The sequence below is a fragment of the Coregonus lavaretus genome (assembly GCF_964263955.1).
Source record: "Coregonus lavaretus genome assembly, chromosome: 6".
NCBI lineage: Eukaryota > Metazoa > Chordata > Actinopteri > Salmoniformes > Salmonidae > Coregonus > Coregonus lavaretus.
In genome coordinates, this window is record NC_139993.1 from 6,886,450 (window position 1) to 6,911,788 (window position 25,339).

Below are 25,339 nucleotides of genomic sequence, written 5' to 3' on the forward strand. Positions count from 1 at the left end.
ATTACTTCTGAGGGATATCCGAGGGCATTGACCATGTCTGCACAAACAACTGTCTTCAGATACCTGGGGAAAAGACAAGAGCGCTCTCAGGAGGACAAGGAATCACTGAGCTATGAAGACTAAATGAATAGCTGCCATATTGAAATAATTAGGCCATACGCGATCTTCATTGGTGTTGGAGGCGGCATGGGTCTGTTAACAGAATGGACAGTGTGATCCGCTGTGCTCAGAAGTCTCAGCCAGGTGTCTTCAGTTGCTGTCCAGTAGACCAATCGACTGGTCGACATTTTTAAACGTGTATTTTTCCATATATAGACATCCTATGTGTTTTAAGCGCACTGTTTCATTAAATAATGAAGACACAGATGACTAGAGGGAGTCTGACCGCAATTGATTTGATCTGACCGTTTGGAACAATGTAAACAACACTAAATCAATTATAAGCGTACCAGAGACTGTTGTAACAAGTCTTTATTACAGCAAAGACTAAAAAGTTGCATGCATTCGTGAATGCAATTGCCGACATGGAACGGTTTATTTGTTGTTTACGCTAATTATTCAAGGGTCGCTCTGCTATTTTATTGTAAAACTAAAATGCATGATTGTTTTTCAAATCATGAATGACGCGTATGCTGTGTGATGACACGAACTAATGAATGATTGATACAGTAGCCTATATAGCCTATGTAAGTTACGGTATTAAGACCTAACAGGATGAGCTCTTAGGCCCACAGCTCGATGGTGGTTATACAAGGCTGCTATTCTAAGCCTACTAATGATAATGACATTGATGATCATAATAACAATAACAATAAAATATAAATATTTTTCGGACAATCTGGAAGGGTGTAAACAACACTCAATAAATTATAAGTAATACCAGAGAGGCTGTTCTGACGGGAAAAAGGTGTAAAGCCTTTATTAAAGCATAGCAAAATTGTTTATCTGATATGTGGTTGCGCGAGGCTTGGTGCTTACAGAATCAGTAGGCTATTAAACAAACACTCAAACAGGCAACACAAGCAGAATCTGTCTTATTTCTGTAGCTACAGTGAGGGAAAAAAGTATTTGATCCCCTCCTGATTTTGTACGTTTGCCCACTGACAAAGAAATGATCAGTCTATAATTTTAATGGTAGGTTTATTTGAACAGTGAGAGACAGAATAACAACAAAGAAATCCAGAAAAACGCATGTCAAAAATGTTATACATTGATTTGCATTTTAATGAGGGAAATAAGTATTTGACCCCTTCTCAATCAGAAAGATTTCTGGCACCCAGGTGTCTTTTATACAGGTAACAAACTGAGATTAGGAGCACACTCTTAAAGGGAGTGCTCCTAATCTCAGTTTGTTACCTGTATAAAAGACACCTGTCCACAGAAGCGATCAATCAGATTCCAAACTCTCCACCATGGCCAAGACCAAAGAGCTCTCCAAGGATGTCGGGGACAAGATTGTAGACCTACACAAGGCTGGAATGGGCTACAAGACCATCGCCAAGCAGCTTGGTGAGAAGGTGACAACAGTTGGTGCGATTATTCGCAAATGGAAGAAACACAAAAGAACTGTCAATCTCCCTCGGCCTGGGGCTCCATGCAAGATCTCACCACTTGGAATTGTAATGATCATGAGAACGGTGAGGAATCAGCCCAGAATTGCATAGGAGGATCTTGTCAATGATCTCAAGGCAGCTGGGACCATAGTCACCAAGAAAACAATTGGTAACACACTACGCCGTGAAGGACTGAAATCCTGCAGCGCCCACAAGGTCCCCCTGCTCAAGAAAGCACATATACATGCCCGTCTGAAGTTTGCCAATGAACATCTGAATGATTCAGAGGAGAACTGGGTGAAAGTGTTGTGGTCAGATGAGACCAAAATGGAGCTCTTTGGCATCAACACAACTCGCCTCAAAGGGACGGGGCCATGTACCGTCAAATCTTGGGTGAGAACCTCCTTCCCTCAGCCAGGGCATTGAAAATGGGTCGTGGATGGGTATTCCAGCATGACAATGACCCAAAACACATGGCCAAGGCAACAAAGGAGTGGCTCAAGAAGAAGCACATTAAGGTCCTGGAGTGGCCTAGCCAGTTTCCAGACCTTAATCCCATAGAAAATCTGTGGAGGGAGCTGAAGGTTCGAGTTGCCAAATGTCAGCCTCGAAACCTTAATGACTTGGAGAAGATCTGCAAAGAGTGGGACAAAATCCCTCCTGAGATGTGTGCAAATCTGGTGGCCAACTACAAGAAACGTCTGACCTCTGTGATTGCCAACAAGGGTTTTGCCACCAAGTACTAAGTCATGTTTTGCAGAGGGGTCAAATACTTATTTCCCTAATTAAAATGCAAATCAATTTATAACATTTCTGACATGCGTTTTTCTGGATTTTTTTGTTGTTATTCTGTCTCTCACTGTTCAAATAAACCTACCATTAAAATTATAGACTGATCATGTCTTTGTCAGTGGGCAAACGTACAAAATCAGCAGGGGATCAAATACTTTTTTCCCCTCACTGTAGATATACACTACATGACCAAAAGTACGTGGACACCAACTCATCGAACATCTCATTCCAAAATCATGGGCATTAATATGGAGTTGGTCCAATCTTTACTGCTATAACAGCCTCCACTCTTCTGGGAAGGCTTTCCACTAGATGTTGGAACATTTCTGCGGGGACATTTCTGCATTAGTAAGGTCGGGCACTGATGTTGAATGATTAGGCCTGGCTCGCATTCGGCGTTCCAATTCATCCCAAAAGTGTTCGATGGGGTTGAGGTCAGGGCTCTGTGCAGGGCAGTCAAGTTCTTCCACACCGATCTCAACAAAGCATTTCTGTATGGACCTCACTTTCTGCACAGGGGCATTGTCATGCTGAAACAGGAAAGGGCCTTCCCCAAACTGTTGCCACAAAGTTGGAAGTACAGAATCGTCTATAATGTAATTGTATGCGGTAGTGTTAAGATTTCCCTTCACTGGAACTAAGGGGTCTAGCCCGAACCATGAAAAACAGCCCCAGACCATCATTCCTCCTCCAAACTTTACAGTTGGCACTATGCATTTGGGCTGATAGCGTTCTCCAGGCATCCGCCAAACCCAGATGATTCGTCCTGCCAGATGGGTAAGCGTGATTCATCACTCCAGAAAACGGGTTTCCACTGCTCCAGTCCAATGGCGACGAGCTTTACACCACTCCAGCCGACGCTTGGCATTGCGTATGGTGATCTTAGGCTTGTGTGCGGCTGCTCGGAGATGGAAATCCATTTCATGAAGCTCCCGACAAACATTTATTGTGTTGACGTTGCTTCCAGAGGCAGTTTGGAACTCGTTAGTGAGTGTTGCAACCGAGGACAAACAATTTTTATGCGCTACACGCTCCAGCACTCGGCAGTCCTGTTCTGTGAGCTTGTGTGGCCTACCACTTCGCGGCTGAGCCGTTGTTGCTCCTAGACGTTTCCACTTCACAATAACAGCACTTAAGGTTGACCGTGGCAGCTCTAGCAGGGCAGAAATTTGACTTACTGACATGTTGGAAAGGTGGCATGCTATGACGGTGCCACGTTGCTCTTCGGTAAGACCATTCTACTGCCAATGTTTGTCTATGGAGATTGCATGGCGGTGTGCTTGATTTTACACACCTGTCAGCAACGGGTGTGGCTGAAATAGCTGAATCCACTAATTCGAAGTGGAGTCTACATACCTTTGTATATACAGTGCATTCTAAAAGTATTCAGACCCCTCCATGTTTTCCACATTTTGTTAAGTTACAGCCTTATTTTAAAATTGATTAAATATCGTTTTTTCTCAATCTACACACAATACCCCATAATGACAAAGCGAAAACAGAAATACCGAATTTACATAAGTATTCAGACCCTTTGCTACTTGATTGGAGTCCACCTGTGTTAAATTGAATTGACTAGACATGATTTGGAAAGGCACACACCGGTCTATATAAGGTCCCACAGTTGACAGTGCATGTCAGAGCAAAAACCAAGCAATGAGGTCAAAGGAATTGTCCGTAGAGCACCGAGACAGGATTGTGTTGAGGCACAGATCTGTGGAAGGGTACCAAAAATATTTGCAGCATTGAAGGTCCCCAAGAACACAGTGGCCTCCATCATTCTTAAATGGAAGAAGTTTGGAACCACGAAGACTCATCCTAGAGCTGGCCGCCCGTGCAAACTGAGCAATCGGGGGAGAAGGGCCTTGGTCAGGGACGTGACAGCCTGCTTGGAGATTGCCAAAAGGCACCTAAAGGATTCTCAGACCATGAGAAACAAGATTCTCTGGTCTGATGAAACCAAGATTGAATTATTTGGCCTAAATGCCAAGCATCACGTCTGGATCAAACCTGGCACCATCCCTACTGTGAAGCATGGTGGTGGCAGCATCATGCTGTGCGGATGTTTTTCAGCGGCAGGGACTGGGACTAGTCAGGATCAAGGGAAAGATGAACGGAGCAAAGTACAGAGATATCCTTGATGAAAACCTGCTCAAGACCGCTCAGGACCTCAGACTGGGGCAAAATTTCACCTTCCAACAGGACAACGACCCTAAGCACACAGACAAGACAAAGCAGGAGTGGCTTCGGGACAAGTTTCTGAATGTCCTTGAGTGGACCAGCCAGAGGCCGGACTTGAACCCGATCGAACATCTCTGGAGAGACCTGAAAATAGCTGTGCCTGACAGAGCTTGAGAGGATCTGTAGAGAAGAATGGAGGAACTCACCAAATACAGGTGTGCTAATCTTGTAGCGTAATACCCAAGAAGACTCAAGGCTGTAATCGCTGCCAAAGGTGCTTCAACAAAATACTGAGTAAAGGGTCGGAATACTTATGTAAATTCTATTTTTTATTTGTAATAAATGTGCAAACATTTCTAAAAACCTGTTTTTGCTTCGTCATTATGGGCTATTGTGTGTAGTTTGATGAAAAAACAAACAATGTAATCAATTTTAGAATAAGGCTGTAACATAACAAAATGTGGAACTAGTCAAGGGGTCTGAATACTTTCCGAATGCACTGTATAGTGTATCTGGATGATTTATAAAGCCAGGCACATTTAACAGTTAGGCTGTTGATTATAGACCTAATTAAGTTGGGGTATCCTCTCTCCTCACTTTTCTTAGATAATTAAGGCAAGGGCTGTTTTCTCGTCTCCTAACTCCACTGCTGCCGCCGCCGCATTGTTCTCAACACCAATATGCTGGGTAACTTTGCTATTATACACATAAAAACATGGTCTAGGAAAAGGCGCCAATTCAACAGCGCACTGATGTTTCAGAATCGCGGACAGCGACCGCTATCCAACGCAGGAGAAAGCGCATTTGTTATAAAAAATATATATATATATTTTTTGTGTTGCACCATTGTTCATCTGTAATATAACCATATACAATTTCAGTAGCGCATGTCTTAGAGTGATGGACTCCGCCATCCCCACGGCCTCCACAATGGATTAGTCCACTCAGACAGGCACGAATCAGAGGTGTCATTTACACCATTCATTATTTTTAGCTACTGCTCGACTAAAGAAATCTCGGTCGACCAACAGCCTATCGACCAGTCGACTAAATGGGGTCAGCCCTACTGTCCAGACAGAGTCATCCTGGCAGAGTCATCCGCAGTGACACCCCAGTGAGACATTATAGACCCACCACATCCACCATCCTGCTGTTTGATTAAAGGCCCTGTCCATCCATCGGTACACACTGATCTCAGTACAGGGGCTCCTCCAGAAGCTCGACCCTTGGTGCCCCGTGTGAGAACAGTGGGCCTAATTGAGCAACTATTCATCGCCTCTCGATACCTGAATAGGACTATAAATCCCTGTTGTTCACCAGAAGCTGCCTGAGTTTGACAGAGACAATGATCAACATTTCTGTAAATGTGCCAGACCGTGTCTGTCATTTTCATCTGGGTAAGCCCACTGTCTCCCGGGAAGAATGTCGGTCTTGCCAAGAGGAGAATAATGGTGATAGAAACGGCCGACGACTAGCATCAAGCATAATTCAAAACAGATAACTCAAGCACTGGCACTTCTGCCTCCATTTCTCACACCAGTCTCTGCATAGAACACATTCCATGGAACACATTCCATAGAACACATTACATATGCACAAATCACAACGATGAGTCATTGTGAAATATCGCTAAGTATTTTTCCCCATAAGAGACAACCTGAGAAGGGGGATTGATTTACGTAACTCTTTTTTGTTTTGGGTTGCACTGCAGATGAAGGTTCAGTTAGCCTAAGCGCCTAATGCTACAACTGTTGTCTGTCTGATCTGATAAGAGAGTGCATTTTATGAGGCTACTAGGGCAATGGGAAACAAGGCCAAAAGAAATGCCTGTTTATTGAACCATTGTGTCCTCCTGCCTTAATCCCAGTCAAACCTGTTTAGATCAAAACCAACAACAATGCCATTCCATGGAGTTAAACTTCACCAGCTTTGACCTGGATTTGTATAGACATGCTCGGGTTGATAGGAAGAGCCTGTTGGACTTGATAAACTGTGGCAGGGCAATGAGGGGAGTTTCTCCTCTGTGCCTTAGTGTAAAAGGGAAACTTCCTCCTCAATTGCTCAGCTTTCTGCCACACCTTTTACGGCCTCTGAACGGCTAACCTGTGACGTGGACCACGATGCAACAGGACACAACAGTACAGTTGAGTCAACAACTCAGTGCTTTGCTCTATAAAGAGCCATTACAAAATGGTATGAAAGCTAATTTGGTGACTGATGAAGGATGAGAAAGGAGCGGGAGTATAAAAATAGACCAACAACTTGGAAATATTTAGGTGGCCAAGTAGTGAGTCAGGGGCAGAGCCATGAACAGGTGCCGAGTCAACAGGGTGTAATCCGTAGGCCCAGCATAAAGCTGTGATAAGCAGCACATTTTCCCAGTCTCATGACACTCTCACACACAATAACACACTGCAGTGTGGTTTTACCAGCATTCTGCAGGGAGGCCTCTGCACTGTGGAGAGAACAGCCTACACACACCTGTTCTATGACATTGCAAAACAGGATAGATGGAGATCCTTCATCAGTCACAACAAGCATGGAGTGTTCGGCTTGAAAGAAGACATAACATTTCAGCCTGTCCTCAAATATGTTACTGCTAACTTATGTAGGGGGTCACTATCTGGCCTAAAATTAACGTGAGACCAAAGACTTCGACCAGACGACCACGTGTCAATGTGGTCAAAGTGAACAGTCGCCACGACTACCAGAGGGAACTCAAACAGATTTGTTTCATGGCAGCTTTTGCCTGACAGGAATAGAAGGCTTGCTTTGATTTTCCTCTCTCCTGTATATCAGACATCCATTTCACTATGCCTCCGGTTTTGCTGTAGATAGACAGGTGTGGCTGCTCTTTCTGATGCACCTGCTACACACATTAGGCTAAGCTTAGTGAGCCTTAAACAGATGCTTAGGCACTCTCCTTTCTTTCTCTCACTCTCTTTCTCGCATTCACACGTTTCTACGTTTAACCTGACACATAAATCCAGAAGATTTCACACTACTCAAGGCCGTGTCTCTTGTGTGGATTATGTTTTTTTTTTAAACACACAGCTGAGAACAACTATTCTATTAATAACCTTAGTGTTAGGCTAGGTGATGTGTCGCGAGAGTGAAGTAAAGGATGTACAGCCGGAATTAGTAGAATTTGATTTCAGAATTTGCCTAACGGTAGCTTGCCTAGCACATACAATATTGTATTGAGTACACATGAGGAGGCCCCTTGAAATGACTCATGCTAGAGGGCAGTGTAAAAAGGGTGCAACCAACCGTGGATCATTAACCAATGAAACTGTACCTGAACCGTTACCATGGTGAAATACGATTTTGAGAGGTAGCACAAAATATCAGGACATCGCATAATGATCAATAGCACAAACATATGCTCAATAGCACAAACAGATAAGCCCTTACACATAGGCCTATGGGAAACTCCATGGAAAAAATCCACCTTGTATATGCAAAATAGGGAGGCCTAGCCTAGGCCTACAACAACTGCAACAGGCTGCTAAACCAAACATGTTGAGTCTTTCTTGGGATACATTTGTTTAAGGAAAATGGTTGAACAATAATTTGACAGGACTTGTTTCTTTGACTTGTAAATCACCTTCAAGGCATAGGCTCCAGAGACCGGGTGGGTGTCTGGCTCCAAGGCTACGACTGCTCCAGAAACATTATCACAGTGCTGAATGGCAGCCACAGACAGCCATTTACTTTTCACTTGGACAATTAGTCAAATCCATGTCAAGGTACCTGACAAATACCACAGGTCTGCTCAAAAAGACTAACAGCAGAGTGTAGGTTGCCCTCCTCTCAGCAGCAGTGAATGTCAGTGATGACGTTTATGTCCTTGTATTTGTTTGGGCTGAAAAGACACATACTGATCTGTGGAGGCTGCTGAGGGGAGGACGGCTCATAATAATGGCTGGAAAGGAGAGAATGGAATGGCGTCAAACACATATTTGATACCATTCCACTCCTTCTGCTCCAGCCATTACCACAAGCCCTGTGTGTCTTATTATGGTTCGCCTAGAACCTGTCCTTGACTGCTGCTGGAATCTCAATCTTTTCCAATTGAATAATGGCTGTGTATTACAGAAATCAGTGTGCACTGTCTCTCTTTCTCCTTAGCTTTTATTTTCCTCTCTCTCTCTCAAAAGGTCAGTTGTGTCACAGAGAATGGATCAATAATCAGTTCAAATTTACTGGCAAAATGCTTACCTCGTATCCTCAGTGCCATTCAATCCAGCATCGTCTCAGCATCTGCTAAAGAGAACAAAATCAACAATGATCATATAGATATACAGTACCAGTCAAAAGTTTGGACACACCTACTCATTTCAGGGGTTTTTCTTTATTTGTACTATTTTCTACATTGTAGAACAATAGTGAAGACATCAAAACTATGAAATAACACATATGGAATCATGTAGTAACCAAAAAAGTGTTAAACAAATCAAAATATATTTTATATTTGAGATTCTTCAAATAGCCACCCTTTGCCTTGACAGCTTTCCACACTCTAGGTATTCTCTCAACCAGCTTCACCTGGAATGCTTTTCCAACAGTCTTGAAGGAGTTCCCACATATGCTGAGCACTTGTTGGCTGCTTTTCCTTCACTCTGCCATCCGACTCATCCCAAATCATCTCAATTGGGTTGAGGTCGGGGATTGTGGAGGCCAGGTCATCTGATGCAGCACTCCAACACTCTCCTTCTTGGTAAAATAGCCCTTACACAGCCTGGAGGCGTGTTGGGTCATTGTCCTGTTGAAAAGCAAATGATAGTCCCACTAAGCCCAAACCAGATGGGATGGCATATTGCTGCAGATGCTGTGGTAGCCATGCTGGTTAAGTGTGCCTTGAATTCTAAATAAATCACAGACAGTGGTCACCAGCAAAGCACCCCCACACCATAACACCTCCTCCTCCATGCTTTACGGTGGGAACTACACATGCGGAGATCATCCGTTCACCCACACCGCGTCTCACAAAGACACAGCGGTTGGAACCAAAAATCTCAAATTTGGACTCCAGACAAATTTCCACCGGTCTAATGTCCATTGCTCGTGTTTCTTGGCCCAAGCAAGTCTCTTCTTCTTATTGGTGTCGTTTAGTAGTGGTTTCTTTGCAGCAATTCGACCATGAAGGCCTGATTCACACAGTCCCCTATGAACAGTTGATGTTGAGATGTGTCTATGACTTGATCTCTGTGAAGCATTTATTTGGGCTGCAATTTCTGAGGCTGGTAACTCTAATGAAAGTATCCTCTGCAGCAGAGGTAACTCTGGGTCTTCCATTCCTGTGGCGGTCCTCATGAGAGCCAGTTTCATCATAGAGCTTGATGGTTTTTGCGACTGCACTTGAAGAGACTTTCAAAGTTCTTGAAATGTTCCGTATTGACTGACCTTCATGTCTTAAAGTAATGATGGACTGTAATTTCTCTTTGCTTATTTGAGCGGTTCTTGACATAATACGGACCTGGTCTTTTACCAAATAGGGCTATATTCTGTATACCCCCCTACCTTGTCACAACACAACTGATTGGCTCAAATGCATTAAGAAGGAAAGAAATTCCACAAATTAACTTTTAACAAGGCACACATATTAATTGAAATGGATCCAGGTGACTACCTCATGAAGCTGGTTGAGAGAATGCCAAGAGTGTGCAAAGGGTGGGTATTTGAAGAATCTCACATATAATAATAAGACATATGATTTGTTTAACACTAACACTTTTATGGTTACTACATAGTGTTATTTTATAGTTTTGATGTCTTCACTATTATTCTACAATGTAAAAAATAGTAAAAATAAAGAAAAACCCTTGAATGAGTAGGTGACCAAACTTTTGACTGGTAGTGTACGTACATTAAACGTGCGCAATCGCACAACACACACACTAACTTAAAATGTCACGCTGGACTTGCCACACACACATCCTTTAGTCAAAAGTTGTGTAACTATGTGGTTTGCATCATGTTGTCATCACTTAAACATTTGCTCAGGTGAGAAATGTTTCCAACGATGTGTATTCCAATTTGCCAACAGTCTTCATTTGAGATAACTGTTGGCCACAACAGTATAACTAGCTACTGTACGTATGCAATGACTAACGTTACCCACCTGGCTTCTTGGTTGCTTCAAAGAACAGGTTAAAACATATGAAAGTAATGTTCTGATTCTGTTATGTTTTGAACTATAAGGAAACACGGGCAATGTTTTACCGATTAGTAAGCTTATGTTGCATAATAACCTATGCATACACTGCTAGCTTTGACAGCTAACAGTAACGTTAGCTCGCTAGCGTTTAGCTATAGGTGAAACAAAGCCCTAGCAAACTCCCTAGTTTAGTTTGGGATGCAACTACATCTAATGACTAGCTAATTTAGCTAGTTACTAGTAGCTAGCTAGCTGTCTCAAAACAACTCTCGCTTTTACATTTCAACATTCACTCTTGTGAAACCCCTAATTGAAATTGTTTGTTTAACAAAATAACAACGAAGTTGTTTGTGAAAAACAATCTTTGTAAACCGCTGGCTACGTGACATTTCTCGACAACAAAGCAAAGGTGTCAAACCTGAAACTCCGATAAAGAGGTGTTTTGCCTAAACAAGCGCGACCTTACCGTGTCCCGAGTTCATAATCTCTCGCGCAAACAGGATTACCAAAATCCACTGAATGAAGATGGACAGTTTACAGGACAGTAACAAAACGTTGTATTGTTATCACTTCCAAGTACTGCGTCGTTGTCTGAGCCTCATTTCTTGCCCAGCCTGTTGACAGCTGAACGCTGGAAGCACAGAGTTCCTGAGTGAAAAAAAAACATGAACGTCTCCCAAGGCTAGAGTAATCAAAGTCGATAAGTAGGATCATCAACCGAGCGCTCGCGCGTTCGGGGATTGATTATACAGAAGTTTTGGGATTGTTTTTATTTTTATTTTAGGCCTATAAAATGGACTTGAAATAGATGTCACAAATAAAAAGGTTACGAAAAATGTTCAATGAAAATGACATAGGCCTTTATAGGTTATAACTGGAGCACAGTTAGAGCACACAGATACACTTTGTAACTTCGGTCTTTGTCTTTCCACTGTGGATTGTCTCATAATTCTACAAAAAATAAGTAATAATTGTTCTTGACTATCTATAGCCATCAAACACAGTAACATGCACACTAAATGCCATAATTCACTTCAAATGATGCATCAGTGATTCTCTTGATTTCAAAGAGTAGATTATTATTTGTGTCATTGAATCCATTGGAAAAATAAGCATAACTTGTGTGGGAATTGCTTGTTCTTATATAATTTAATGGGATTCTATCTTCGATTTATTATTATTTTAAACCTGCTGATGGCCCTGACATTGATGCGTTATTGAATACCATCAAGGTCATTATGTAATTTAAATCACAGTTAGATTTTTTTCACCACCTCCTGAAAGCTGTGCCCATTGTATGACTTTCACACAGCTTGAGATTGTCCTTGGTTGAGAAAAGTGCAATTAGTTTGAAGTGGTCTTCACTGATTTGCATAAAGGCTTGCATGGCAATGAAAGCATCGCCATCTAGTGTTAATGACTTATAACTGTTGATACTCTCCCAATACATTTGGGACATCTTTGTATCCACTACAGAAAATAATCTCTGGAATTTAGCTACATTACATTTAATGCACATTTTTACGCTATACAAATGACATTTAGACTATGTTTAGATTCGTCACAGACTCTATCCAAATCTTACAGAATACTAGGCTATACCAAAAATAAACAAAGAGCATTGAGAAAAAACTCTGCACCACACCTTACTTGTTCAAGATGTCTTTAATCAATTCAATCACTTCCTTCTTAACTCTGTATCTTTCATCTCTCAAAGACAGAACCACAAGCAAGGTAAGCTACAAACTCAAAGTATTCTAAATTAAATCATTAAGCCCCTTGCATGCAGACAAGATGAAAGAGAATTCTGCCCAGATAGAAACATGGCAGTTGGCACAGTATCTCAAATCTGCAGTGGATGACGTTTGTCTGCCTACCGACTCCACCAGTGGTGTGATGGTAATGAGTTGTGACACAGAATAAATGTAACTTTAGTCTATTGTTTTCATTTATTCCCTTAATAAGTCCTCACTGCCTCTCAAGTCCATCAAGCCCCACTCACTATTAATGAGATATTACTTTACTCTTCAACTGTCTTCTTATGTATATGTGTATGTCTCAGGATCAGCCAAATCTATTTGTATTATGCCAGTTTCAGTAGATGAAAATGATGTGATTATTTCAACTTCATTTTACAAATCTAAGAATATAAAAATAGTTTACCAAGTTACCAATTACTTCACAATGCAAGAGCTAGAGTAAAGCTACACTGAGTATACACATACAGTGGGGGAAAAAAGTATTTAGTCAGCCACCAATTGTGCAAGTTCTCCCACTTAAAAAGATGAGAGAGGCCTGTAATTTTCATCATAGGTACACATCAACTATGACAGACAAAATGAGAAAAAACATTCCAGAAAATCACATTGTAGGATTTTTTTATGAATTTATTTGCAAATTATGGTGGAAAATAAGTATTTGGTCAATAACAAAAGTTTCTCAGTACTTTGTTATATACCCTTTGTTGGCAATGACACAGGTCAAATGTTTTCTGTAAGTCTTCACATGGTTTTCACACACTGTTGCTGGTATTTTGGCCCATTCCTCCATGCAGATCTCCTCTAGAGCAGTGATGTTTTGGGGCTGTCGCTGGGCAACACAGACTTTCAACTCCCTCCAAAGATTTTCTATGGGGTTGAGATCTGGAGACTGGCTAGGCCACTCCAGGACCTTGAAATGCTTCTTACGAAGCCACTCCTTCGTTGCCCAGGCGGTATGTTTGGGATCATTGTCATGCTGAAAGACCCAGCCACATTTCATCTTCAATGCCCTTGCTGATGGAAGGAGGTTTTCACTCAAAATCTCACGATACATGGCCCCATTCATTCTTTCCTTTACACGGATCAGTCGTCCTGGTCCCTTTGCAGAAAAACAGCCCCAAAGCATGATGTTTCCACCCCCATGCTTCACAGTAGGTATGGTGTTCTTTGGATGCAACTCAGCATTCTTTGTCCACCAAACACGACGAGTTGAGTTTTTACCAAAAAGTTATATTTTGGTTTCATCTGACCATATGACATTCTCCCAATCCTCTTCTGGATCATCCAAATGCACTCTAGCAAACTTCCGACGGGCCTGGACATGTACTGGCTTAAGCAGGGGGACACATCTGGCACTGCAGGATTTGAGTCCCTGGCGGCGTAGTGTGTTACTGATGGTAGGCTTTGTTACTTTGGTCCCAGCTCTCTGCAGGTCATTCACTAGGTCCCCCCGTGTGGTTCTGGGATTTTTGCTCAACGTTCTTGTGATCATTTTGACCCCACGGGGTGAGATCTTGCGTGGAGCCCCAGATCGAGGGAGATTATCAGTGGTCTTGTATGTCTTCCATTTCCTAATAATTGCTCCCACAGTTGATTTCTTCAAACCAAGCTGCTTACCTATTGCAGATTCAGTCTTCCCAGCCTGGTGCAGGTCTACAATTTTGTTTCTGGTGTCCTTTGACAGCTCTTTGGTCTTGGCCATAGTGGAGTTTGGAGTGTGACTGTTTGAGGTTGTGGACAGGTGTCTTTTATACTGATAACAAGTTCAAACAGGTGCCATTAATACAGGTAAAGAGTGGAGGACAGAGGAGCCTCTTAAAGAAGAAGTTACAGGTCTGTGAGAGCCAGAAATCTTGCTTGTTTGTAGGTGACCAAATACTTATTTTCCACCATAATTTGCAAATAAATTCATTAAAAATCCTACAATGTGATTTTCTGGATTTATTTTCTAATTTTGTCTGTCATAGTTGACGTGTACCTACCGGTATGTTGAAAATTACAGGCCTCTCTCATCTTTTTAAGTGGGAGAACTTGCACAATTGGTGGCTGACTAAATACTTTTTTCCCCCACTGTATACACTGAGTATACAAAACATTAGGAACACCATCCTAATATTGAGTTATTATTTTTTGCTTTTTTTGCTAAATCATTATTTTAATGTAGGAAATGTAGTAGGTAGTTAGGTTGTTCCACGAAATGAGAAGTAGAAATTGTGCACCAATATTGAATTTTAAAACCCCCTTCTATTCAGTGAAATGCCCTTTAATATAGACCACATGGAGAATTAAATCATTCAGATTTTTTATTTGAATAAAGATTTGCTAAAGTGCCAAAATTCAGCATTTTGAAATGTCCCTCCATGCACCCTCTGTGACTTCCAATAAGATTTTAACTCACTTAACCCAAAAATATATCAAATTATTCACTATCATTGTAAAGCCCTAGTCATTTTGTTGCTTTGACAGTCATTGCTGAAGATTATTATTTATTTCATGTGATTAGTGATTCGTTTTAAGGAATCTGTGCCTCATTTTAAGGTCAACCCTGATACATGAACTGAACTCTCATTTTAATATGGTTAAACTATTCCTGTTGAAATATTTTTTTACTAAAGAAACATTGAACATCTAATAGTCAAATAATAGTGTTAAAGCAGGGTTGGGTAGTAACATGTAATCTGATTTTTTTTTTTTTCTGTAATCGGTTACGCTACCAGCAGAAACATTGTTATCAGATTACAGATACTTTTGAAAGACTAGATTATTATCTGTTGTATTACTTTAAAATTAAATGTTTGCAGAAAAACAATATTTTATGACACCTTTCTGTTTTCTCAATGACATTCAATTCAGCATTGAAAAAATGTGCAAGTTTAATGCTGCTTTCGTAACCAAGTGGGAGGTAGGAATTTACCAGTTGTGAAGTCGTAAATATCAGTTGGGTGCATTCATGTACTTTGAACTCGTTGAGAAACGCCGATTGGCTAATGGCCAACAAGCTGCGTAAACGAATACACTAAAAGTACAGCTATCATGCTTGTAAACAAATCATAGCGTTCAAAACCATATTAATAGATTGCTATTTTATAAATAATGTTTTGTTGCATTTAACTGCAGAAAATGCTGCTATCAAGGTAATTTCATTAGTAAGTGACGTCAGAAGTCAGCAGGTGAAAGAAGTGGGAGCTCAGGATGATAGACGAGTTTCCCACTAGTAATGACCAGTTGGAGGGTCGTTAAAGTGGATTTTTCCAAGTCGTATGTGATAAATTCGCACTTCCCACTTGGTTACGAATGCAGCATAAATTCGTTCCACCTGAGCGAGTCCGACCACAAGTCAGAGACCACAATGATGACACACAAAATGCGTTTGATGGATAATTTTTGTCTTCTTCTAATGCCTCTTAATTAAGGGGAAAGTAATCCAAAAGTAACTGAAAGTAATCAGATTATGTTACTGAGTTAAGGTAATCCAAAAGTTAAATTACTGATTACAATTTTGGACAGGTAACTAGTAACTGTAACGGATTACATTTAGAAAGTAACCTATCCAACCCTCTGTAAAAGCAGGTGGGCTGGTTCTACTCTTTTTGGCCATTTTCTGGTGTTTTGTGGTGGAAAACTGATTGGGTCGAGCCTAACACATCAACTCGGTTACCCATAGATAGGCTAGAAATGTTTTAACACTTTCATTTTTTGGGGTGACGCTTGCGTTCAATTGCCCCTACATGTTGCACACAACAAGCTTCTATTCCCCCTGTCACAAATCATTTTTTACTTTAGTTTATTTAGTAAATATTTTCTTAACTCTATTTTCTTAAAACTGCATTGTTGGTTAAGGGCTTGTAAGTTAGCATTTCACAGTAAGGTCTACACTTGTTGTATTCGGCGCATGTGACATAAAGATGGATTTGATTTGATTTATGGCTGATTTAAGATGAAATCGCTAACCCTGTTACAGTCAACCCTGTAACTTTATTTGGCACTTAATAGGCATTTACTATAATATTATTCTTGAGATAGGAAAACTAGTTTTTTTAGTAGTTTTTTTTACATGTGCTCTTTATGACAGAATGTTAAAATTAGTTGAAATCAAACAGGGTTTTTTTCACCAAGTTAAACAATCTCAAAAAGGTACTGAATTGGTGGTGCCACCCAGTTGCAGTAATAACTACACCACTACATGGCAAACAAGTAATTTACTACTAAAAACACTACAAAGATTTGAATTTAGTTAAACTACCACCAAGCTACTGCAAAATGTAGTTAAATTACATGTACTGGAACTACTCCCCAACACTGTGCACATGATACTGTACATGAAAATATCTATGACATTAGTTTTTAATTTTTCAAGGCCCTGATTAGAATCAATATAAAATTGACATCAACAGAACTTAACATTTCATGGACTTCGGCAAAAGCATAACTGTGTCCCCTTTTCCTATAGTAAACTATGACCTTGGTAATATCCATAATGTGCATGTTATGTGTTCTGAAGGTCAACTATCCAGGCGTGTCTTCTTCAGACATGGCTCCTATCCCGCAGCAGTTTGAAAGAGAAGGCCAGGTCCACTGTGTAGGCTAGCAGAGTAATGCTGGCCATCACCGTTTCCATGATGACCAGGGTGGGCCCAGTTTTCCCATCTGTGAGGTCTTGGCCGCTGTTCCGTAGCTGCAGGACTCTGTTAAAACACAGTATGGTGGCGACCACATAGAGAAGCACCCCTGTCAGACTGAAGCCGGCCAGCAGGCGGTCAAAGGGCAGGGGGCATCGCCCAGCACAGTCCCCTAGAAACACCATCACTGTACCCAGGGACATTAGGAGACAGAGGGCATACACCGCCCCAGACACCCATAGCTGCCAACCTACAGCTACCAAAGCTCCACGGACCTGCTCCACTATCAGAACGATCATCTCACATCCTCCCCAGAGCTGGAGCACCTTGAGCAGGCCGGGCATGCTGGCCATGTAGCCCTTCTGGTCCTGGGTCTGGGTGTGGATGAGGAAGGCCTCGGTTGCATAGGCCAGGAAGGTGAGACACGACACTAAGGAGGCGGCGATAGGACGGGGCCAGACACCTTCATGACCCATGACCGCCCAGGGGAAGGTGACTGAGGCGCTGAGGGTCATGAGGGCGGCGAGAGCCGCCACAGTCATGGTCAGGTTCTTCCAGGAGATGGGGAACAGGCTGTAGAACTGGATGATGTTGATCACTTGGATTAGGAGGGTGAGGATAAAGAAGAGGCACCAGGTGAACATGCAGAGGATCCTGAAGGAGGGCAGGTGGGTTTCAGAGGTCAGCTCAGAGGGAACCAGTGAGGCTACCAGGCTGAAGGTAAGGCAACCGGACAGAAGAGCCCACATACGCACCAGCGATAGAGGGCTGGTCAGATCACTGGCCTCCAGTACAATTACAGGCATGGTGGTGGTTCCCAAACAAAGTCCAAAATGAGAAAGTCCAAAAAGGCTGTAGGCAGAGGTTTATATAATGTTGTAACAGGCTTTGCTGTTGTGCAACAAAGAGGTGTCTTGCTTCCTCTAATACATCTCCAAACCTCAGTTTGGACAAGCTCAAATTCAAGTTGTAACGTCTATTTAGGTTAAAACAGAAATGTCCTTCCACCTTCTGCAAGGATGTCAACAACCTTAACCAGGACAATGTACTGCACCAAGATAGAGTCAACTCACAAAAATATTTCCCAACAACTGAGAAAAAAAATAGAAGAACACCGTCTTGTAGAGCTCTTTCAGTCAGATGACAACCCTTGTACATTTCTCATTTCTGCTAACTCCAAATCCAGGAAAGAACCCTCCGGAACTAGAACATGGTAGGCCCAAAATGAAAGGCCCCAAAAATCACATAAACAGACAGTCCAGCGCATGAGCCAGTGGTCATCTTCACTCTGTCCTGTACCACCTATACCTTTCACAATGCAAACCCGATTAAAACTAGACCTCTTCTATCCCTTGCTTCCTATACCCCAGCCTGGTCTCATAGACTAGACGTAACATAGTAAACATAAAGCCGGGACACTCAAATTAGTATGATATATTACTTTTGGTATGGTTACATAAGGCAAAAAACGAAAGTAGGGTGGTTGGTTGAGGAGGATGGGTGGGCGTATAATGCGAACGTCTAGCAATTCAAAGGTTTCGAGTTCAAATCTCATCATGGACAACTTTAGCATTTTAGCTAATTAGCAACTTTTCAACTACTTACTACTTTTTAGCTACTTTGCAACTACTTATCGTGTTAGCTAACTCTTCCCCTAAGCCTAACCCTAACCTTAACCCTTTTAGCTAACCCTTCCTCTAACCCTTTAACCTAACTCCTAAACTTAACCCTAATCCCTAACCCTAACCCTAACCCCTAGCCAAGCTAACGTTCGCCAGCTAGCTAACGTTAGCCAACTAGCCACCTAGCTAGAATTCGTAACATATCATACGTTTAGCGAATAGGTAACATATTGTACGTTTTTGCAAAATTGCCAACTTATAATATGAATTGAAATTCGTAACATATCATACGAAATGGGTGAAGGACATCCACAAATAAATACATACCATACGAAACGTAACATATCATACTAAATGGAGTGTCTCGGATTTACATAGAGAATAATAAGAAATGCTCTGAGACCAAGTTGTATACCCCCACTCTTCTCCGCAAACCTACTCCACTATCTCCGCCCACCTCTTCACTTCACTGGCTCCACTTCCTGTTATGGTTGCAGCAGTGCACTCTCAGTCTCATAGTGTAGGTGCTGCAGGTGACCGCAATAACATTGTCGTAACCGTCACTATCTTTCTCCCTGACACAGTTCTCATGTCATGTTGTTCCCGTTTCTAGAATTATGGCGAACAATTCGTTTTTGGTTACTGTAAATAATGTAGTACTAATACACACATATGCACACATGCATGCAAACACACACACACATACACACACACACACACACTCCCTTTGATCCTGTTTATGGAGGCATAAATATGGTCAGTGTGAACTGAATCTTGTTTACATGGTGTCTGATTCTATCTATTATATATCAGGTCTGGATTTACAGCTGGGTAAGCCTAATGCAAGCCAAGGCCCATTGACAATTGGAGGGTGTCGTAGATCATTTGATTGAAGTGCTTTTCAGAGGAGCTATATGTGGAACATTTGATTCTACACAGTCCTCGGGAAAGTGGTACCTGAGGTAGAGAAGAATATCTCAGCTCCTCTTTCATTTGACAACACTTGTATGTGTGCTTGAGGTGTGCAGATAAATGAGTATACAGCATGTGTGTGTGTGTGTGTGTGTACAAAGTATATATCATCTGTTTTTCAGCATATGCATGTGTTTATTGGGTGTTTGTGAGTAAGTGGGTCTGAGTGTGTATGTAATTTTATGTGTGTGTGTACATTTGTTTATTTGTCTGTGTGTGTGTATGCGTCCGTGTATGCTGTTAATGATGTATGCGTGTGTATTAGACATGTTCAGTTTTTAAGAAGACTAGCTATTTGAATACAGAAATGATAGAATAACACTATTTTACCAAAATAGAGTCAGAACACATAATCAATTACATTAAGAAATGTATTATGATCATCAGACGAATTACTGTCATCACTGAACAACAATGTGACATCATTAACTTTAAGATTTCTGACAGTATTGTTATTTTTTTGCTTGGGTGCCATTACTGCTGTCTAGACTAGCCAAAACCATACTTAGAGGGAGATTACATTTTAGTCATTTAGCAGACGCTCTTATCCAGAGCGACTTACAGTTAGTGCATACATTATTTTTTTATTTTTCATACTGGCCCCCCGTGGGAATCGAACCCACAACCCTGGCGTTGCAAATGCCATGCTCTACCAACTGAGCTACATCCCTGCCGGCCATTCCCTCCCCAACCCTGGACCAATTGTGCGCCGCCCCATGGGTCTCCCGGTCGGCTACGACAGAGCCTGGATTTGAACCAGTATCTCTAGTGGCACAGCTAGCACTGCGATGCAGTGCCTTAGACCACTGCGCCACTCGGGAGACAGAGGTTCTGATTGGGCCATCTGTATTTGTTCAGGCTTGTGATTGGATTGCAGATAGAACCTTATAGTGCCAAGTTCAAATGGCTTTATGCAGATACATCTTACTTCAAGCTTTTCATTTTTTTTCTCACAAATGTACTTTCTCAAAAATATAACTTCACAGACATATGAAGAACCATCTAAAGATCTATTATATGTGACTAAATCATTTTTGACAAAAATTTCAAATAGTTCCTTTAATAATTTCTTATAGTCCCAAGGTCTCGATTTGTAGTTGAACAAGTCATTGCATGTATAGATTTTATTTTACTTTACTTGAGACTTGACTTGGAAAAACTTGTGACTCGACTCAACTAGATTTTCTCTTAGAATGCACAACTTGGACTTGACTCGAGACTCGACCCGTTCTACTTGGGACTCGACTCGACTCGAGACTCGGACCTTGTGACTTGAGACTTGCTTGTGACTCGAATAATAGTGACTTGGTTCCACCTTTGGTGTATTCTGTTTATGATGTGTGTGTGTGTGTGTGTGTCCGTTTGTTTAGGCGTGTGTGTGTGTCTTTGTACATGAACACAAAGAGTCTTGTGATGATCCCACACAGTCACTTCAGTTGTGAACCTGCTTTCTTTGTTATATTTAGACGCGGGATACATCAATTCCCATGTGTCACACTGCTCAAGTTCAAAAACGGCCTACTGACAAGAGAAGACACTCTCCACAAAGACACACAATAGCAGATAAACAACAGAAACACCTACCAATGCCAATGCAAGGTAGCTCGCTGTATGGAAGTATTGTATGAGGCTTTAGCACTTCAAGGTTGGGGATGAATTTATTACATTCTAATTAGATGTACTGGAATTTAATTTCAAAGTAGAAATTGTCCATTGATTTCAGTGAGTTCTATTTATAATTGATATGATAATTCATTTATTGAACTGACTGCGTTGTGATGGAACATCCCTCATTCTATGTAGGATGGAGTCGAATATCTCAGGACGAATCATTCTCAGTTTGGGTTTTAAGAAACTTTAGTCAAATCACCCTTCTATTAATTGAGTGGCTGTTTGGATTGATTTTTTACAAAGCTGCCATTCAAGGCATCTGTTGTATGACTGGTCTTGAATATCTACAATGCTAAAAGTGGTCTATCTTACCTGCTATCTGTGTATAAGGAGGTAATTTGGGTAACAGTGCGACTCTGTGGTAGATATATGAATTACACTGACTCTCTAGAGGAGCAAGACCCCGTACTAACGCAGGCCTGGAAGGGACCCCCAATGTATCACTATGAGGTGAACTCTCACACTGCTTATACAAATGTACTCATTATAGACAACCATAGTTTCTGTGTACAACTTGATATTGTTATTCAGTCTATTTGAATCAATATTTCATACACATCACATTAATAACATCACATCACATAATTGTTTTAAAATTCTGATAACAAATCTGATTGGAATTGGTAACCAATAAACAAACAATGACTATAGACGCTAGACACCAGTGAGAAACTGGGTTTACGAAGTGTAAAGATTAACACTGGCTTTCTGCAACCGAATGTAAGACACAACTAGAGGACTGAGTAGATCATATCCTTTCTGTGGATTTCACATGAGTCATGTAGAATTGTTCATCATGCTGTGCAAGTTTCTGCACTGCAGTTTTCAGTGGTATGTGTCCTTGACCGCTATGCATTATAAGGAGTCATATACACTGACATCTATATAATTAACTCTCTACTATTGTTAGGGCCAGGAGTTTTTCCTGACCATGTGATCTGACCAGGAAAAACTCAGGGGCCTAATTATTGAGTATGCACACTACCGTTCAAAAGTTTGGGGTCACTTAGAAATGTCCTTGTTTTCCATGAAAACATACATTAAATGAGTTTGAATAGGACATATAGCAAAATGCATAGGAAATGTAGTCATTGACAAGGTTAGAAATAATGATTTTTAATTGAAATAATAATTGTGTCCTTCAAACGTTGCTTTCGTCAAAGAATCCTCAATTTGCAGCAATTACAGCCTTGCAGACCTTTGGCATTCTAGTTGTCACTTTGTTGAGGTAATCTGTGTCACACCCTGGTTCTGGGACTCATTATGTTGAGCCAGGGTGTGTGCAGTCTATGTGTTTATGTTCTATGTTGGGTGTCTAGGTTGTTGTTTTCTATGTTTGGTCAATGACTCCCAATCGGAGGTAACGAGTGTCAGCTGTCGGCTCGTTATCTCTGATTGGGAGCCATATTTATACTGTGTGTTTTCACCTTGGGGTTGTGGGTTTTTGTTCCGTTTCGGTCAGTGTACCGTGGACTTCATGTGAGTCGTCTTTTGTTTTGTATTACGTGCTTTACTATATTAAAGTCATGTTTCTTGGACATGCTGCGCCTTGGTCTTACTTAGACGACATAGACGATCGTGACAGAAAAACCCACCGTAAAAGGACCAAGCAGCGTGTCAAGCGGCAACAGGACCTACCTACACAGGATTTATGGACGCCTCCAAAGGATTCATGGACATGGGAGGAGATACGGGCTGGAAAGGGTCCTTGGGCACAACCGGGAGAATATCGCCGCCCTCGTGAAGAGCTGGAGGCAGCTAAAGCCGAGAGGAGGTGGTATGAGGAGGCAGCACGGAGTCGAGGCTGGAAGCCCGTGGGTACTACCCAAAAATGTATTGGGGGGGGCTAAAAGGGAGTGTGGCGAAGTCAGGTAGGAGACCTGCGCCTACTCCCTGGACTGACCGTGGAGAGCGAGAGTACGGGCAGACACCGTGTTACGCAGTAGAGCGCATGGTGTCTCCTGTACGCAGGCATAGCCCGGTTCGGTACATTCCAGCTCCACGTATCGGCCGGGCTAGATTGAGCATTGAGCCGGATGTCATGAAGCCGGCCCAACGCATCAGGCCACCAGTGCGTCTCCTCGGGCCGGCTTACATGGCACCAGCCTTACGCATGGTGTCCCCGGTTCGCCTACATAGCCCGGTGCGGGTTATTCCTCCTTCCCGTACTGGTCGGGCGACGGGGAGTATACAACCAGGTAAGGTTGGGCAGGCTCAGTGCTCAAGGGAGCCAGTACGCCTGCACGGTCCGGTATTTCCGGCGCCACCTCCCCGCTCCAGTCCAGTACCACCAGTGCCTACACCACGCACCAAGCCTCCTGTGTGTCCCCAGAGTCCTGTGCGTCCTGTTGCTGCTCCCCGCACTAGCCCTGAGATGCGTGTCCTCAGCCCGGGACCACCAGTTCCGGCACCACGCACTAGGCCTTATGTGCGTCCCCAGGGTCCAGCATGCCCTGTTGCTACTCCCCGCACTAGCCCTGAGATGCGTGTCCTCAGCCCGGGACCACCAGTTCCGGCACCACGCACCAGGCCTATAGTGCGTCTCGGCCGGCCAGAGTCTGCCGTCTGCCCAACGGCGCCTGAACTGCCCGTCTGCCCAACGGCGCCTGAACTGCCCGTCTGCCCAACGGCGCGTGAACTGCCCGTCTGCCCAACGGCGCCTGAACTGCCTGTCTGCCCAACGCCGTCTGAACTGTCCGTCTGCCAAGCGCTGCATAAGCCGCCCGTCTGCCATGAGCCTTCAGAGCCGTCCGCCAGACCGGAGCCGCTAGAGCCTTCCGCCAGACAGGATCAGCCAGAGCCTTCCGCCAGACAGGATCAGCCAGAGCCTTCCGCCAGACAGGAGCCGCTAGAGCCTTCCGCCAGACAGGATCAGCCAGAGCCTTCCGCCAGACAGGATCAGCCAGAGCCTTCCGCCAGACAGGATCAGCCAGAGCCTTTCGCCAGACAGGATCAGCCAGAGCCTTCCGCCAGACAGGATCAGCCAGAGCCTTCTGCCAGACAGGATCAGCCAGAGCCTTCAGCCAGCCATGAGCAGCCAGATCCGTCGGCCAGCCATGAGCAGCCAGATCCGTCGGCCAGCCATGAGCAGCCAGATCCGTCAGCCAGCCATGAGCAGCCAGATCCGTCAGCCAGCCATGAGCAGCCAGATCCGTCGGCCAGCCATGAGCAGCCAGATCCGTCGGCCAGCCATGAGCAGCCAGATCCGTCGGCCAGCCATGAGCAGCCAGATCCGTCGGCCAGCCATGAGCAGCCAGATCTGTCAGCCAGCCATGAGCAGCCAGATCCTTCAGCCAGCCATGAGCCGTCCAGCCAGGATCCGCCAGAGCCAGCCAGCCAGGATCCGCCAGAGCCAGCCAGCCAGGATCCGCCATTGAGTCCGGTGCGGTCCCTTAGCCCGGTGCTGCCCCTTATCCTGGTGCTGCCCCTTAGTCCGGTACTGCCCCTTAGTCCGGTGCTGTCCCTTAGGCCGGTGCTGCCCCTTAGCCTGGTGCTGCCCCTTAGTCCGGTGCTGGCCCTTAATCTAGTGGGGTTAAGGTGGAGGGTGGTCATTTGGAGGAGGCTACGTAAGCGGGTAGTGACTATGGTGGGGTGGTGGTCTAGGCCGGAGCCAGAACCGCCACCGAGGAGGTATGCCCGCCCAGCCCTCCCCTGTTTGGGGGTTTTGAGGCGCGGTCGCAGTCCGCGCCTTTAGGGGGGGGTACTGTCACACCCTGGTTCTGGGACTCATTATGTTGAGCCAGGGTGTGTGCAGTCTATGTGTTTATGTTCTATGTTGGGTGTCTAGGTTGTTGTTTTCTATGTTTGGTCAATGACTCCCAATCGGAGGTAACGAGTGTCAGCTGTCGGCTCGTTATCTCTGATTGGGAGCCATATTTATACTGTGTGTTTTCACCTTGGGGTTGTGGGTTTTTGTTCCGTTTCGGTCAGTGTACCGTGGACTTCATGTGAGTCGTCTTTTGTTTTGTATTACGTGCTTTACTATATTAAAGTCATGTTTCTTGGACAC

At 43.2% G+C, this 25,339-nt stretch overlaps 2 protein-coding genes across 3 annotated transcripts in view; both read right to left on the reverse strand.

Annotated features, from left to right (window-relative positions):
- LOC311131331 (testis-expressed protein 2-like) overlaps positions 1–11,327 on the reverse strand; it is a 53,260-nt gene extending 41,933 nt beyond the window's left edge. Inside the window, exons 1-2 of one of the 2 annotated variants that reach the window (XM_084164256.1) lie at positions 11,153–11,327; positions 8,748–8,792 (exon numbers count right to left, since the gene is read on the reverse strand). The gene's annotated coding sequence lies outside the window, so the exon portion shown is untranslated. The remainder of the gene's footprint in view (positions 1–8,747; positions 8,793–11,152) is intronic. The other variant, XM_084164257.1, reaches the window with a different exon arrangement.
- Positions 11,328–16,630: 5,303 nt separating this feature from the next.
- On the reverse strand, positions 16,631–17,871 carry LOC311131210 (myeloid-associated differentiation marker-like; the record flags this gene model as incomplete). Its single annotated transcript, XM_084164062.1, has 1 exon — positions 16,631–17,871. One exon carries the CDS (start codon positions 17,869–17,871, stop codon positions 16,972–16,974), a length of 900 nt encoding a protein of 299 aa, XP_084020188.1. The 3' UTR covers positions 16,631–16,971.
- Positions 17,872–25,339: the final 7,468 nt, after the last annotated feature.